Genomic DNA, 17,638 nt, shown 5'->3' with positions numbered 1-17,638 from the left:
TCGTCAAGTAGCGTTCATTAACTGAACGCTCCGTTTGAGCCATGAATGCTATGTACGCATGCGCGCCTTGTGCGCTTGCGCGTTGATGACTGCGTATCATGTTATGTTTTTCTATGCTTTTTCATATAAAAAATTAGTTTATAATGCCCAATTATTGAGTATTTGTTGTGCTTAAGTTGAATATTGCTTTGATTACTTGAGTTAATGAATTTTGTAGAAAATGGTGGAAAAAGAAGCAATAAAAGCACTAATAGAGGAAGCACACTCCCAAGGTGGCAAAAGAGTTGGAAACAAACTCAAAGAGAAGCAAAGAGGATTTGCAACCCTGACCTCTTCACACTCAAATAAGAATAACTCGAGCTAAAAAACTCCAAATGAGGTGATCTCAGTGCCATTTTAAAGTAGACTTCCAGAGCTTTTCAACCATATATAACACTCTATAGCGGACACTGGATTTGAGGGTACAAATTTCTATTCATTTAGCTTCATAATTTCAGCGTAAAACAAATCCCGGCACTTCGCCAGACTGACCTCTACACCTTCAAATGATCATAACTTGGGATAAAGAAATCCAAATGATATGCTTCTAGTGGCGTTAGAAAGCTGAGATCCAGGGCTTTTCAATGATATAATACTCTATAGTTGGCATTCATCTTGAGGATGCAGCAGACCAATATTTCAACGTGCAAGATTTCCCAAACCTTCACAAGCCCAAAATGCCACTTCAATGACACTCCACATTGGGCCACTTCCAAATACTCCAATTCTTTCATTTATTCTTCAATGTTTCAAGCTTCTATGAAGAGAATTAAAAGTTCACAAGGCCAAGTCAAGCCACAATTAACAATCAATCAAGGCCACAAGAATCATCTAGAAGTAATTAAGAAATTTGCATTTGATTTTAATTTCATTTGAATTTGTAATTTACGTAGCTTATAAATAGGACCTTAACTTCATCATTTTAGAGAGACCATGGCTCCCCTTTCACTCTCATTCTCTTCTCTTCTTCCATTTCTTTAATATACACTTTTGTAAATATTTAGTTATGAGCTTCTAATTTTCAACATTGGGAAAGAGAGTTCTATTGCTATTTGATGGATTAATTTGTTTTTATTCTTCTTCTTCTCTTCATCTCTCCTTGATTTACTAGAAGAAATTTCGATCTTCATGTTATCATTCAATTATCTTGGAAAAGAGATTGAATGTATTTGGGTTTTATATGAATCTTGGAAGAGGAATCATAAAACCATGCTTGAAAATCCTTCTCACACTTGAGTAGATTTGGGCATGGATGGAATATTGTGACATTTAATCTATCCATTATTTGGGTCTAGGAAAGTGTGTGGTATAATTAGGGACCATTCTTCATCTCTTCTCATGAGCAATTAGACCAAGGAATTGGCTATTGATCAAGATTGGAGAGATTGAATTACCAAGGAATTGGGGTTCAATCACTCATGATTGCCAAGAGGTCAATGAATTGCATGATTGAAGAGGAGATGAAAACTATTGATCCTAAGAATGCAATATCTCTTGATCCCAATGTTAATTTCATTCTTAATTCTTGTTATTTACTTCTTGCCTTTAACTTTTGTCATTTACTTATGCACATTTATGGCTTTATTTACTTTTGCACATTTTATGCCTTCTAAGTGTTTGTAGAAATGCTTCAATTGGTTTTACTTTCTAGTCATTTACTTTCTTGCACTTTACTTTCTTGTAATTTCTATTCCTTGCAATTTACATTCTTGTACTTTAATTTTCACCACTTTAATTTCTTGTAATTTACTTTCCTTGCACTTTATTGCTTTCATTTAATTTCAACTCATTTACTTTTCTTGTTGCTTATCATCACAATTATGACCATCTAACTAAAATAATTAATCAACTATTGCTTGCTTAATCCATTAATCCTTGTGGGATCGACCTCACTCTTGTGAGTTTTACTACTTGATACGACCCGGTATACTTGCCGGTGAGTTTGTGTGGAATCGATTATCCCTCAACAAGTTTTTGGCGCCGTTGCCGGGGATTAATTGTGATTAACAAACTACCGGTTGATTAATTATCTAGATTAGGCATTTTTTTTGTTTTTGTCATTTACTTGCTTTTTTATATTTCTCTTTTCTCTTGTGAGTTAAGTGTTCGTGTTATTGTCTCACTAAGAATTCTTTAGTTGTGACACAAGGAATTTTAATTTTCTTGGTGGTTGTGTTTGATACAACATTTTTCAATGAAAATGGAGTTTACCTCACATGTTGATCAATCATATTACATGGGATATTGCCCACCACTACAAAATGATTCATGTCATTATCCTCATGGTGGATGAAAATATCAACAAGAAATGATGGATCATGAACAATCAATCCAAATGGGATATGTCCCAAGGTCACACAATGATCAAGCAAGTTACATGGGGTATTTTCCACCACCACAAAATGATTCAACTTACTATACTAATTGTGGTTGGGGATATCAAGATCAAAGAATGATGGGGTTTGAGCAATCAAACCAAATGGGATACTTCCCAAGAATACAAAATAATTCATACTCCTATGAATGGGACAAGTATCCAAGTTGTGATTGGGAGGATCAAAACCAAAGAGCATTCAATAGTCCATACTCCACTTATCAAAAGCCATCATCACTTGAGCGTACCTTCAATTCATTTATGCAAAATTGTCCAACCTCACCTCCTAGCTTTTCATATGAAAATTCTTCATCACTTAACTATCCCTCAACCCAAAATCCCTTCCAAAACTCACAACTCACACAAACTTCCCTGAACCAAAGACTCTCAAAACTTGAGTCCATGCTTGAAAGATATGAAGAGGAGACGAAGAAAACTTGGGAAGAACAAGAAACCTCTTTCAAAAACATGGAAGTGCTTTTAGACCAAATGTTGAGTGCAAAGGAGGAAGTGGAAGAACAAGATGAAGAAGCTCCTATACCAAGTGAAATCCCAATAAAGAAGGAGGTTGTAAGGGAGAAAAACAACCAAGAGAGTCTACACTCCAAGAAAGTAGAGAGTTGTATGGAGGATGATTTAATTGAACCGTCAACCTAAGAGGTTCTTGATAAAGAGGACACTCCAACCATCACACAACACCTAAGTCTTGAAATCAAGAAAATGAAGGCAATCAAGGGAAACACTCAAAGAAGGTTTGTGACCAAGAAACAAAAGAGAACATTCATGAAGAAGAGAAGGTAAAAAAAAAAAGCAATCCAACCCCCCACCCCAACAAGCAAGAGGAATCAAGCTAATAACAAAAGAAGGCTTGTTAGGAGGCAATCAAATCAAGGGGCATCAATTTTCTCTTCTTCTCCCTTGATGTCATTTCTTTTAACCAATTGGAAGAAGAGGAAGAAAATTAAGAACCACATGTCAAGCTAATGACATTAAAAGAGCGCTTGTTCACTACAAAAAAAGGGTTAAAATGGCGATTTTTTAAGGTAATTATGGCGGTTACAACCGCCATTATTGCCGAAAATGGCGCCTCCAAGAAACGCCGGAATTATGGGCGCCATTCTGGTTATTACGGCGGTTTTCTGAAAACCGCCGTAATAACCAGTGGATAATACGGCGGTTTTTTGGTGGTTAAAATGGCGATTTTTAACCGCCATTTTAACCAAATAAAATGGCGGTTTTGTTGTTGTTTAAAATGGCAGTTTGTAACCGCCGTTTTTACCTGGGCTTAATGGCATCCTCCTCATTTAAAATGGCGGTTTGTAACCGCCGTTTTTACTTGGATTTAATGGCATCCTCCTCTTTTAAAATGGCATTTGTAACCGCCGTTTTTACCTGGGTTTAATGGCATCCTTCTCGTTAAAAATGGCATTTATAACCGCTGTTTTTACCTGTATTTAATGGCATCCTTTTCGTTTAAAATGACATTTCTAAACGCCATTTTTACCAGGGTTTAATGGCATCCTTTTCGTTTAAAATGGCATTTTTTAACTGCCATTTTTACCGGATAAAAATGATATTTTTTTATCTTTTAAAAATGCAGTTTTTACTATTATTTTTATCTTGCTAAATAAATAATTTTTTTATTAAAATTCCACAATAACAAAATCATAATCCATAGACAAAATATTATATAACTCAAAGTATTAAACATAATATATGATTTTTTAGTATTACAAATAAAAAATAATAACTCCTATACAAAGTATCAAACTAAGAAATATTGTTAGTTCTATTACATTGGGAATTTTCCTAGAGATGCTCAACAAATTTGCTACAGATCATTCCAACATTTTCATTGTTCATGTCCTTGTAAATAAATATTACCTGCAAAAGAAAATTGAACGTTAGAAATAAATAGTTGCTCAAATAAATAGCAAACTACCAGCATTTTGAAAAATTAAAAACTAAACCAACAGTCTCACAAGAGGGACTAGATATTAAAAAATTTATTCATATATATATATATATATATATATATATATATATATATATATATTATAAAGGTAAGAAAATTATTCTTGTATGCACATTTTGATTTTTTTTAGTCAACTCATCATCATCCTCAATATTTCTATCAAGGCCTCCATTTGCATCTCGTCTCCTTTTTGCAGAATCAACACTGCCATTGCTACTTTTATCCAACTTGTAATATTCATTAATAGTATTTTCAATGGTTTCCAGTATCTGATCACCATAATTGCTTACCTTGGCCCTGTGTTAAACAGAAACATCTGTGAATGTTAACTCAGTTAACCAGTACATTTGATTAATTCATAGAATGAACTTACTTGCTCATGCCATTGAGTTCAATGAGTTCTTCCTTTGTTCTTGGTACTTTCTTGCTCATCAGCTGCAACAGAGAATTACTATATAACAGAAACAGCAGCTCATCAGATACTTAGCATTCAAAGACAAAATTTCAATTGAATTAAACTATTCATAATCCATTACTGCACAAGATTAAATGAGCTCTATACAGAGAAGGCTCAAAGTATCATGACGGTGTTTCTTGACCTGATTTTAACATTAAAAGTACATAACTAGAGGAAATATTTAATGACTAAATAGGGCAAGAAAATATTTGTAACAGTGAAGAGAGGAGACATAAAACATGGCCATTGCTAGCACAACAAAAGCACAACAAAATTAAGAGATAAGTATGCTCCATAACCATGGCCATTGCTAGCACAACAAAAGCACAAGCAGCACATACCAATGGCGTTTTGCTGCTACTTTTGTATACACATTCTGTTTTTCTTGTGTTCATCCATGTCACCTACCATATCATTAATTATATATTAATTAAGAGATTTAAGTAATTAATATATATGATTATTATGTACCTGAGAATGTGTGGCTTCTGTTGTGAGGCAGAGAGTGAAGGAGGAGAGTCCCAATAGGATTGTGACAAGTACGAGGAACACACCAGTTTTGCTGCTCATCAAACATGTCTTCCCTGTGTTTGGTTCGAGATCAGCATGTGTAACTGCCATTCTTGAATTGAATTCTGTCTTAAAAGAGATGGATTTGTATGAAGGAAGAAGAATAGTTTGGAGCAAAGGTTACTTGAAGCTTGATAAAGCCCCAAGATTCCCAATATAATGTCATATGTGTGTGGATTTTAATATGAATTAGCATTCACACTCATCAAACATGCCAATTTAATATGAAGAATTGACAATTCAAATCAATGGCAGAAAATAGAAAGCTAAGTTAATAAAGGATCTTGGAAATAATCCGATAACCCTTCATACTTCCCACAAAATACCAATTACAAAAGTATATAATTACAAATATAAATAGTTAAATACCTTCATTTTACTTGGAAGATTTTGCTCTGATGGAATTCTTGAAAAAATTATACAAAGCAGTATATAATTACAAAAAGACTATATAGATCCAAAAAAGCATTCACATATATGCTCAATCATCATCTATAAACTAATTACTAGCACCAGCACCTCCAATCTCAAATCAATAATATTTTCTCAAGATATATTACATGCACCAGCACCTCCAAATTCGAACAAATAGACTAATTACTAGCAATTGATTCCCTTGAAAGGTTTTGTTCTAATGGTATGAAAATGCAAGTATGCTTGGAAACAGACTTCAAGAATAAAATGGTTATAAACAATGGTTGCAAGATGATTATAATCTGTAATCATGGTTTCTTGTCTCTATGGAAACAGACTTCAAGAATAAAATGGTTGGAATTAAGTACATCCATGAAATCTGGAGCAAAATAGAAGCTTATTTTGTTGAATCACAAAATATCGAGTCAAACAGCTTAAGGCATAAATCAAGACAATTAAAAAACTTGGTTTATCAGCATTCCTTGAAAGGTTTTTTACTTCTTGGCACATGTCCTTATGTTGTTTCACCTTATATGGCATCAACATTATGCTTTTGTTTAATACTAACTGGAACTGCCAGCAAGTTATGGTTGGTGTAAGCACTAGTCTAAAATTTAATATTCAAGATTAGTTACTAAAGCAATTCAACTTTTGAAAAATAATTTTTAAAATGCCCATTAGGATTTACAAACTAAAAACTATGGAAAAACAGTGCAAAGATGCTAACCTTTGACCTCGAACTACTTCTTGACCACAAGGGCCTTAACTCAAGATCTGAATTAGCATGTATTATACCTTGCGGCAAGGCTCTCAGCTTCCCTGAAGTTGTAGAATATCCCTGGAATGCCATCAAAAGTACCTATATAGTGGAGTGACTATAAGAAACCAAACTTTTTTAAATATATAGGGTTGATTACATAACTGTTATTAGTATCCTGGATAATTTAAAAAACTAATTTAACATAAGAAAGCTCAAGTTATTAGCAATGTTAATTTCAATGCAATTTGTACCACTTTAAGGCTCAAAATTTCTTTTTCACTCAGCAATCACTTGGTTTCTTCCACCAATCCAATCTGAAAAGTGAAAACAATATAGGAAATGAATTATCTTAACAACTAGTTCTTAAAATTCAATGCTCTCAAGTTTTAGAGTGAAAAATAATTCTCAAGCCATTCACCTCTTTTAGAAGCAAGGAACTCTTCTCACTCTCTAACTGTGCAATTCTCATTTCCAAACCAACCTGTAGGTGATCCAGTTAGGCATGCCAGGCCAGCAATCAGCAGCGCAACACATATAAGAATAGTATTCCAAATTTTAGTCAAAATTGTTCACTCAAATTGATTCACCTGTTTTTGTGTGTACAATTCATTGTCACATTTTAATTTTTTGATAGTCTCTTCCAAGGCTACCTGAGTGGCTTTTTCCACCAATTCAGCCTGGATATGATACAAAATTAAATATGAAAAATTTTAACTTCACAGGCTCAACGCTCCAAACTCTTAAAAGAACACAATACTAAGTCTTTCACCTCTTTTTCAAGTAAGGAACTATTCTCACTCTGTAATTGTGCAATTTTCATTTCCAAACTAGCCTGCAGGGGATCAGGTTAATCATGCCAATCAATAGCCAAACACATATATAAGAATAATAATAATAATATTCAAATAAGAGAAGAGAGCTATCCACACAGTCATTAAACCGTAAATTCAAATTTAATGACCTGGTTTTGCTTCTCCCTTTTATTTTCACTTTGTAATTTATTGATGGTCTCTTCCAAGGTAACCTGTGAAAAAAGGGAAGCAAATATATGATATAAAACAAGCAATTTATTTACATAAGTGATAAATGAAAGTTAAAATACACAATAACAAAAAAAAGAACCAGCATTCTTTGCTTCTTCCTACTAGCTAGGGCATGAACTAGATCTAAAAAATTGCAAACAGAGTCTACTAGAGCTATAGGTGCATATTTGACATTAGAAAACCCACGTCACCATACCAAAATTTTAACTATAGTATATATAGCATATAGATATTAGAAAATGCTTAAGCTTCCCAAGTTTAGATACCAATACTAATTAAGCAGAACTATAAAGATTTGAACTGATGAATATATATAATTAATAAGACTAAGACTGGTGGTCTTGGAGCTAGTTCTGGACTATATTCACATTGCTCAGAACCACCATAACCATTAACTCTTACTTCATCTTTCAATGCCAACAGCAACACCAGTGCCACCTAAAACAGTATATCAATTACAGATTCATTGAATTTCTCCTAGATTAAGAATTGTCTCCAATATGCAAGGAAACTTGAAAGGCTATCATGTTGTTATCCAAAACTCCAATTAACACAGATTAGGATGATCTCAAACATCTAAACAACATGAAGGAAACTTGAACTTTCTTATTTTTCCTCCTCCTCTAAATATCTTCACATATCAAAGCAACGTATTTCACTCTGCACACTACATGTATCCATTATTTACCTACGCATTGCCATAGGTCTAGTGCTTCCAGTTTTAGTACCATTTTTTAAACCTATGGGGCTCAATTCTATACATCCTAGATTCCTTCTACAATAGTTCAACTCACTTCCATTTTATATATATATATATATATATATATATATATATATATATATATATATATATATAAAATACTATTCTCTAAAATTAGAAAGCACACTGATTTGTTCAAAATTCAAATAAGCCGACAAACATAATCTTGTTCAAACAGAAATGTGATGTCAACATGAAAAAAAAAACAAAAAAGAAAGCTACTTGTCAATCATTCTCCACGATTAATCACTAACTCTTTAAAATCTTTCCCCAGCTTTAAAGATCTAATCGCTACAAAAGTCAAAACGATTTGATAGCTGAAACATGAGATATTATCATCTCCGCCACCAAACACGATTATACTTCATTGGATTACAACAGAAATGAAGAACAAAATCAAATATCAGATCGAGTCAGAATCCATTTACAAAACTATAAAACTCCGCCAATCCAAGACCTAGAAACAAATTAACAAACTACTTTATATTTTCCGTGGAATAAATTTTTGTTGAACACGAAAAAAACACACACAGAAGCTCTAAATCGCGTTGGAAGTTGACAAAGGAATTCCTCTCCTGCGGAACGCAATCCCTAGCGGCGAATCTGAATGGTAAGGGAGGAAAGGAAGGAAAGGAAGCTTACTTGGATCGTTGTAGAGGAAGGCGTTGACGATTTTGGCTGAGAAGAGACAGAGGACGACAAGGAGAGGAAGCTGGAGGAGACGTCACCGGAGGAAATCGCCACTGTAGGAGATGTCGTCAATGCAGATCGATGCTGGAGGAGATGTCATCGGATAAGGTCGTCGGAGAACGCAAGAGGATCTGGGAGATCGTTGCAGAGGCCATCCAGGAGAACAGCGTCACGCCGTAGTGTTTCAATGAAATAAGGGTTTCTGAAATTAGGGATTGATAATTATTATTTTATACTAAGGTGATAATGGCGGCTCGAAACCGCCCTAATTATAAAAACCACCACAAATCCAAAAGTAAATTATGGCATCAATGAAAAATGTCAGAATATCCAAATATTATGGCGGTTCTTCAAAACCCCATAATATAAATGCCATTTTAACCTCTTTTTTTTGTAGTGGTTGGGAGGCAACCCAATCGTTGGTGACATTTTCTTTCTTTGCTTAGTTTACTTTCAATAATTTGGCATATGATTGCATTCTAAGTTTGGTGTTGCATGTAACAATTTGATCTTCAATCTTTAGTGGGTACTTGCATCATTCTAAAATGAAAGTGTCACACTAAGTTTGGTGTTGCCACTTACCTTTCATGCATAGTACCATGCACAACTCACTTATTAATGCAATCACATTGTCTCTTTTCTTTGTGCCTTGATTGTTATCTTTAATTTTGCTTGCTTAAATACATGCATTACTCACATCTCTTCTTGAAGACATTCATGATTAATCATAAACTCCATCACTACTATTTTATTTGTTGCTTGAGGATAAGCAATCATTCTAAGTTTGGTGTTGGGGAAGGAAGGAATAGGAGGAAAATGACAACAATGAAGATGAACTACAAGGTGGTTAAGTTCCTTTTCCTCTTATTTATTTTCTATGCTTTCAATTGTATGATTGTCTTCCATTCCTTTTATATGCATGTGTGTTCTTGTGAATAAGCATAGTTTGATATTTGAATTGCAACATGTTGCTTTTACATCATAACTACCATCTTGAAGTTTGTGAGTCAAAGTAATTAAGTATCATGATCATAAACAAACAAGGTAATTAAAGAAGAACCTAGCATGAGCATATAAGTATTGGAAGGCTAGCATGACTATTGTGGCTCAATTGCATTTGAATTTGTTTAATTGAAGTTTTCATCTAGGACATTTTATGAAATTTTTGAAATATTGAAAACCTTGAATAAGCAAATTAATTAAAAGATTAAGAAAAAAAAGGGAAAAATGATAAAGTTGAAGGCTCTGAGTACCAATGACAATTCATTTGTCAAATACTTGTGGTGTTTATGTATCAAGCAAAAAGCTTGAAAACAAAACATTTAGAGTCAAGACTAGACTCAAGTGCAAAGCTCTCCCTCAAAGATCAAGGCTCTAAGCACCAATGATTAGAAGGAAAGTAAAGAAAAGAAACAAATGAGCTAAAAGAGTCCTCTAATTAAATGCTTGTGGTGCTAATGTATCAAGTGGTAATACTTGAAAACAAAGCATTTAGAGTCAAAGCTTTCAACAAATGGTGCAAAGCATCTAAGAAGTTAAGCTAAGAAAAGAATGAAAAGCTTGTTTCAAGGAAGGAACATAAAGAAAAAGATTTCATAAAATGAGCTAGATAGAAACATCAATCATTTGAATTTCTTTTGTGATTGAAGCATGCATAAGAAACTAGCCAACCATGAACATAAAAATTGCTACTCTTCTCACCTTGGTTTGTCAATCTTTATTGCATGATGCTTTGTTTGCTTGAGGACAAGCAAAGTTTAAGTTTGGTGTTGTGATGACTGCACATCATGTTATGTTTTTCTATGCTTTTTCATATCAAAAATTAGTTTATAATGCCCAATTATTGAGTATTCATTGTGCTTAAGTTGAATATTGCTTTGATTACTTGAGTTGATGAATTTTGTAGAAAATAGTGAAAAAAGAAGTAATAAAAGCACTAATAGAGGAAGCACACTCCCAAGGTAGCAAAAGAGTTGGAAACAAACTCAAAGAGAAGCAAAGAAGATTTGCAACCCTGACCTCTTCACACTCAAATAAGAATAACTCGAGCTAAAAAACTCCAAATGAGGTGATCTCAGTGCCATTTGAAAGTAAACTTCCAGAGCTTTTCAACCATATATAACACTCTATAGTGGACACTGGATTTGAGGGTACAAATTTCTATTCGTTTAGCTTCACAATTTCAGCGTAAAACAAATCCCTGCACTTCGCCAGACTGACCTCTTCACCTTCAAATGATCATAGCTTAGGCTAGAGAAGTCCAAATGATATGCTTCCAGTGGCATTAAAAAGCTGAGATCCAGGGCTTTCCAATGATATATAATAGTCTATAGTGGGTGGTGTGGCAAAATCGTGATTGTTCATTCCTTGGTAACGGCGTCAAAAACTTAATACGCACATTCATAAATTTAGTTCTTTGTCACAACTTCGCACAACTAACCAGCAAGTGCACTGGGTCGTCCAAGTAATAAACCATACGTGAGTAAGGGTCGATCTCACAGAGATTGTCGGCTTGAAGCAAGCTATGGTCACCTTGTAAATCTCAATCAGGCGGATTCAAATAGTTATAGAGTTTTAATAATGAAAAGATAAATAACATATAAAATAAAGATAGAGATACTTATGTAATTCATTGGTGAGAATTTCAGATAAGCGTATAGAGATGCTTTTGTTCCTCCTGAACTTTTGCTTTCCTGCTGTCTTCATCCAATCCTTCATACTCCTTTCCTTGGCAAGCTTTATGTAGGGCATCACCGTTGTCAATGGCTACTTCCCGTCCTCTCAGTGAAAATGGTCCAAGATGCGCTGTCACCGCACGGCTAATCATCTGTCGGTTCTCGATCCTGCTGGAATAGGATTCAGTAATCCAGCACTCGCGAGTTTGAAGCTCGTCACAGCCATCCCTTCCCAGATCCTACTCGGAATACCACAGACAAGGTTTAGACTTTTCATATCTCAAGAATGGCCGCCAATAATTCTAGCCTATACCACGAAGACTCTGATCGTGAATCAGAAGGCTAAGAGATATGCATTCAAGCTTGGTTTCATGTAGAACGAAAGTGTTTGTCCGGCACGCGTTCATAAGTGAGAATGGTGATGAGCATCACATAATCATCACATTCATCATGTTCTTGTGTGCGAATGAATATCTTAGAGAAGAAATAGGCTTGAATTGAATATAGAAACAATAGTACTTTGCATTAATTCATGAGGAACAGCAGAAATCCACACCTTAATCTATGGTGTGTAGAAACTCTACCGTTGAAAATACATAAGAACAAGGTCTCGGCATGACCGAATGGCCAGCCTCCCTAAATGGCATATGAATTCGAAAACTAGGGAAAAGGACCCTTAGCACAATAGTAAAGAGTTTTATTTATGCTAAAACTAGTTACTAGGGTTACAGAATTGAGTAAATGATGCAGAAAATCACTTTCGGTCCCCCTTGGTGTGTGCTTGGGCTGAGCATTGAACCTTTCACGTGCAGAGGTCTTCCTTGGAGTTAAACACCAATTTGTAACCTGTTTCTGGCGTTTAACTCTTCTTTGCAACCTGTTTCTGGCGTTTAACTCTAGAATAGGGCAGAGAGCTGGCGTTGAACGCCAGTTTGCGTCATCTAAACTCGGGAAAAGTTTGGACTATTATATATTGCTGGAAAGCCCTGGATGTCTACTTTCCAACGCAATTAAGAGCGTGCCATTTGGACTTCTGTAGCTCCAGAAAATCTACTTTGAGTGCAGGGAGGTCAAAATCCAACAGCATCTGCAGTCCTTCTTCAGCTTCTAAATCAGATTTTTGCTCAGGTCTCTTAATTTCAGCCAGAAAGTATCTGAAATCACAGAAAAACACACAAACTCATAGTAAAGTCCAGAAATGTGAATTTTATTTAAAAACTAATAAAAATATACTAAAAACTAATAAAATCATACTGAAAACAATGTAAAAACAATGCCAAAAAGCGTATAAGTTATCCGCTCATCACAACACCAAACTTAAATTGTTGCTTGTCCCCAAGCAACTGAAAATCAAATAGGATAAAAAGAAGAAAATATACTATAAATTCCAAAATATCAATGAAACTTAGCTCCAATCAGATGAGCGGGACTAGTAGCTTATCGCCTCTTGAATAGTTTTGGCATCTCGCTTTATCCATTGAAGTTCAGAATGATTGGCATCTATAGGAACTTAGAATTTAGATAGTGTTATTGATTCTCCTAGTTCAGTATATTGATTCTTGAACACAGCTACTTTATGAGTCTTGGCCGTAGCCCTAAGCACTTTGTTTTCCAGTATTACCACTGGATACATAAATGCCACAGACACATAACTGGGTGAACCTTTTCAGATTGTGACTCAGCTTTGCTAAAGTCCCCGATTAGAGGTGTTCAGGGTTCTTAAGCACACTCTTTTTTTTTTGCTTTGGACCTTTACTTTAACCGCTCAGTCTCAAGTTTTCACTTGACACCTTCACACCACAAGCACATGGTTAGGGACAACTTGGTTTAGCCGCTTAGACCAAGATCTTATTCCTTTAGGCCCTCCTATCCACTGATGCTCAAAGCCTTGGATCTTTTTTATTACCCTTGCCTTTTGGTTTAAAAGGTTACTGGCTTTTTGCTCTTGCCTTTTGGTTTAAAGAGCTTTTGGCTTTTTCTGCTTGCTTTTTCTTTTTCTTTCTCCTTTTTTTTTCGCCATTTTTTTTCTTCAAGCTTTGTTCTTCACTGCTTTTTCTTGCTTCAAAAATCAATTTTATGATTTTTCAGATTATCAAATAACATTTCTCCTTTTCATCATTCTTTCAAGAGCCAACATATTTAACATTCATAAACAACAAATTCAAAAGACATATGCACTGTTCAAGCATTCATTCAGAAAACAAAAAGTATTGTCACCGCATCAAAATAATTAAACTAGTTTCAAGGATGAATTTGAAACCATGTACTTCTTGTTCTTTTGTAATTAAAACATTTTTCATTTAAGAGAGGTGATGGATTTCATAGGACATTCATAACTTTAAGACATAGACATTTAAACACTAATGATCATATAGTAAAGACACAAACATAAATAAAACATAAGGCTCAAAAACCGAAAAACAGGAAAATAAGAACAAGGAGATTAAGGAACGGGTCCACCTTAGTGAGAGTGGCGTCTTCCTCTTCTTGAAGAACCAATGGTGCTCTTGAGCTCCTCTATGTCTCTCCATTGTCTTTGTTGCTCCTCCTTCATAGCTCTTTGATCTTCTCTAATCTCATGGAGGATGATGGAGTGCTCTTGGTGCTCCATCCTTAGTTGTCCCATGTTGGAACTTAATTCTCCTAGGGAAGTGTTGATTTACTCCCAATAGTTTTGTGGAGGGAAATGCATCCCTTGAGGCATCTCAGAGATTTCATGGTGAGAAATTTCCTCATGCTCTTGTTGAGGTCCATAAGTGGGATCTCTTGTTTGCTCCATCCTTTTCTTAGTGATGAGCTTTTGAGATGAATCTCTCCATCTCCCATGACTCATAGGTAGAAGCTTTTTCCTTCCCTTTCCTCTTTCTAGAGGTTTCTCTGGCCTTAGGTGTCATAAATGGTTATGGAAAAATAAAAAGCACGCTTTTACCGCACCAAACTTAGAAGGTTTGCTCGTCCTCGAGCAAAAGAGGAGAAGAGGGAGTAGAAGAAGAAGAAAATAGATGAGATGGAGAGGTGTGAGTGGTTCGGCCAAGGGGGTTTTATATGGTTATGATGTGTGAAAAGGAAGGAGTGATGGTTTGAATTTGAGTGGGTGGGTGTAGGTGGGTTGTATGATGGTTTTGGAGGAGCAATGAAGGTGATTGGTGGAGGTTATTTTGGGGAAGAGTGTTATAGAAAGGTGTGAGGAGAAGAGAAGAAGAGAGGTGGGGTAGGTGGGGATCCTATGGGGTCCACAGATCCAGAGGGGTCAAGGATGTATCATCCCTGCTCCTATTAGGCGTGTAAACGCCCTTGTAGTGCAATCCTGGCGTTTAACGCCAGACTGCTGCCTATTTTTGGCATTAAACGCCCAAATGTAGCCTGTTTCTGGCGTTTAACGCCACTTCCATGCTCTGTTCTGGCGTTAAACGCCAGTCTGGTGCTTGTTTCTGGCATTTAACGCCAGCTTGATGCTTCTTTCTGGCGTTAAATGCCAGTTTGATGCTTCTTACTGGCGTTTAAATGCCAGTAAGTTCTTCCTCCAGGGTGAGCTATTTTTAATGCTGTTTTTCATTCTATTTTTTATTTTTCAGTAGTTTTTGTGACTCCACATGATCATCAACCTAAAAAAACATAAAATAACAATAAAATAAAATAGATATAATTAAAACATTGGGTTGCCTCCCAACAAGCGCTTCTTTAATGTCAATAGCTTGACAGTAAGCTCTCATGGAGCCTCACAGATGTTCAGAGCATTGTTGGAACCTTCCAACACCAAACTTAGAGTTTGAATGTGGGGGTTCAACACCAAACTTAGAGTTTGGTTGTGGCCTCCCAACACCAAACTTAGAGTTTGACTGTGGGGGCTTTGGTTGACTCTGCAGTGAGAGAAGCTTTTCATGCTTACTCTCCATGGTTACAGAAGGAGATCCTTGAGTCTTAAACACAAGGTTGTCCTCATTCAGTTGAAGGACCAATTCTCCTCTATCCACATCAATCATAGCTCTTGCTGTGGCTAGGAAGGGTCTTCCAAGGATGATGGATTCATGCTCTTCCTTCCTAGTGTCTAGGATTATGAAATCAGCAGGGATGTAAAGGCCTTCAACCTTTACTAACATGTCCTCTACTTGTCCATAAGCCTATTTTCTTGAGTTGTCTGTCATCTCTAAAGAGATTCTGGCAGCTTGTACCTCAAAGATCCCAAGTTTCTCCATTACAGAGAGTGGCATTAAGTTTATTCCTGACACCAGGTCACACAGAGCCTTCTCAAAGGTCATGGTGCCTATGTTACAGGGAATTAGGAAATTACCAGGATCCTGTTTCTTTTGAGGTAATTTCTGCCTATCCAATGCATTTAGTTCATTGGTGAGCAAGGGAGGTTTATCTTCCCAAGTCTCATTACCAAATAATTTGGCATTCAGCTTCATGATTGCACCAAGGTACTTAGCAACTTGCTCTTCAGTAATGTCTTCATCCTCTTCAGAGGATGAATACTCATCAGAGCTCATGAAGGGCAGAAGGAGGTTCAATGGAATCTCTATGGTCTCTAGATGAGCCTCAGATTCCTTTGGTTCCTAAAAGGAAAACTCCTTATTGGTCATTGAGCGTCCCAGGAGGTCTTCCTCACTAGGATTCACGCCTTCCTCCTCCTCTTTGGGTTCGGCCACACCATGTAAGGTAATGGCCTTGCACTCTCTTTTTGGATTCTCTTCTGTATTGCTTGGGAGAGTACTAGGAGGGGTTTCAGTGACTCTTTTACTCAGCTGGCCCACTTGTGCCTCCAAATTTCTAATGGAGGACCTTGTTTCATTCATGAAACCTAAAGTGGCCTTAGATAGATCAGAGACTATATTTGCTAAGCTAGATTGATTCTGCTCAGAATTCTTTGTCTGTTGCTGAGTGGATGATGGAAAAGGCTTGCTATTGTTAAATCTATTTCTTCCACCATTATTAAAGCCTTGTTGAGGCTTTTGTTGATCCTTCCATGAGAAATTTGGATGATTTCTCCATGAGATATTATAGGTATTTCCATAGGGTTCCCCCATGTAATTCACCTCTGCTATTGCAGGGTTCTCAGGATCATAAGCTTCTTCTTCAGAAGATGCCTCTTGAGTACTATTGGAAGCAGCTTGCAATCCATTCAGACTCTGAGAAATCATATTGACTTGCTGAGTCAGTATTTTATTCTGAGCCAATATGGCATTCAGAGTATCGATTTCAAGAACTCCTTTCCTCTGAGGCGTCCCATTACTCACAGAATTCCTTTCAGAAGTGTACATGAACTGGTTATTTACAACCATGTCAATGAGTTCCTGAGCTTCTGCAGGCATTTTCTTTAGGTGAATGGATCCACCTATAGAATGGTCCAATGACATCTTTGATAATTCAGACAAGCCATCATAGAATATATCCAGGATGGTCCATTCTGAAAGCATGTCAGAAGGATACTTTTTGGTCAGTTGCTTATATCTCTCCCATGCTTCATAGAGGGATTTACCTTCTTTCTGTTTGAAAGTTTGAACATCCACTCTAAGCTTGCTAAGCTTTTGAGGAGGAAAGAACTTGGCTAAGAAAGCTGTGACCAGCTTATCCCAAGAGTTCAGGCTATCCTTAGGTTGAGAGTCCAACCATACTCTAGCTCTGTCTCTTACAGCAAACGGGAAAAGCATAAGCCTGTAGACCTCGGAGTCAACCCCATTGGTCTTAACAGTATCACAGATTTACAAGAATTCAGTTAAGAGTTGAAAAGGATCTTTTGATAGAAGTCCATGAAACTTGCAGTTCCGTTGCATCAGAGAAACTAATTGAGGCTTTAGCTCAAAATTGTTTGCTCCAATGGCAGGGATTGAGATGCTTCTTCCATGTAAATTGGAATTGGGTGCAGTAAAGTCACCAAGCA

At 36.1% G+C, this 17,638-nt stretch overlaps 1 protein-coding gene and 1 non-coding gene across 2 annotated transcripts; one reads left to right on the top strand and one right to left on the bottom strand.

The window, feature by feature from the left end:
* Window positions 1-4,222: 4,222 nt before the first annotated feature.
* Window positions 4,223-5,466, bottom strand: LOC148568430 (uncharacterized). The gene is made up of 5 exons (XM_088484697.1): window positions 5,317-5,466; window positions 4,951-4,987; window positions 4,762-4,870; window positions 4,502-4,685; window positions 4,223-4,297 (listed from the first exon to the last, which is right to left on the bottom strand). Exons 1-5 carry the CDS (start codon window positions 5,464-5,466, stop codon window positions 4,223-4,225), a joined length of 555 nt encoding a protein of 184 aa, XP_088340823.1.
* Window positions 5,467-17,168: 11,702 nt separating this feature from the next.
* LOC148568429 (small nucleolar RNA R71) lies at window positions 17,169-17,276 on the top strand. The gene has a single exon (XR_015882181.1). It is a non-coding gene; the product is annotated as a small nucleolar RNA R71 (small nucleolar RNA).
* The last annotated feature ends 362 nt before the right edge of the window (window positions 17,277-17,638 follow it).

This window comes from Arachis ipaensis, chromosome B4, assembly GCF_059453495.1.
Source record: "Arachis ipaensis isolate K30076 ecotype BB chromosome B4, ASM5945349v1, whole genome shotgun sequence".
In the NCBI taxonomy this organism is placed as follows: domain Eukaryota; kingdom Viridiplantae; phylum Streptophyta; class Magnoliopsida; order Fabales; family Fabaceae; genus Arachis; species Arachis ipaensis.
The sequence above is the reverse complement of the archived record's forward strand: the minus strand, read 5'-3'. Positions and strand labels throughout refer to the sequence as shown.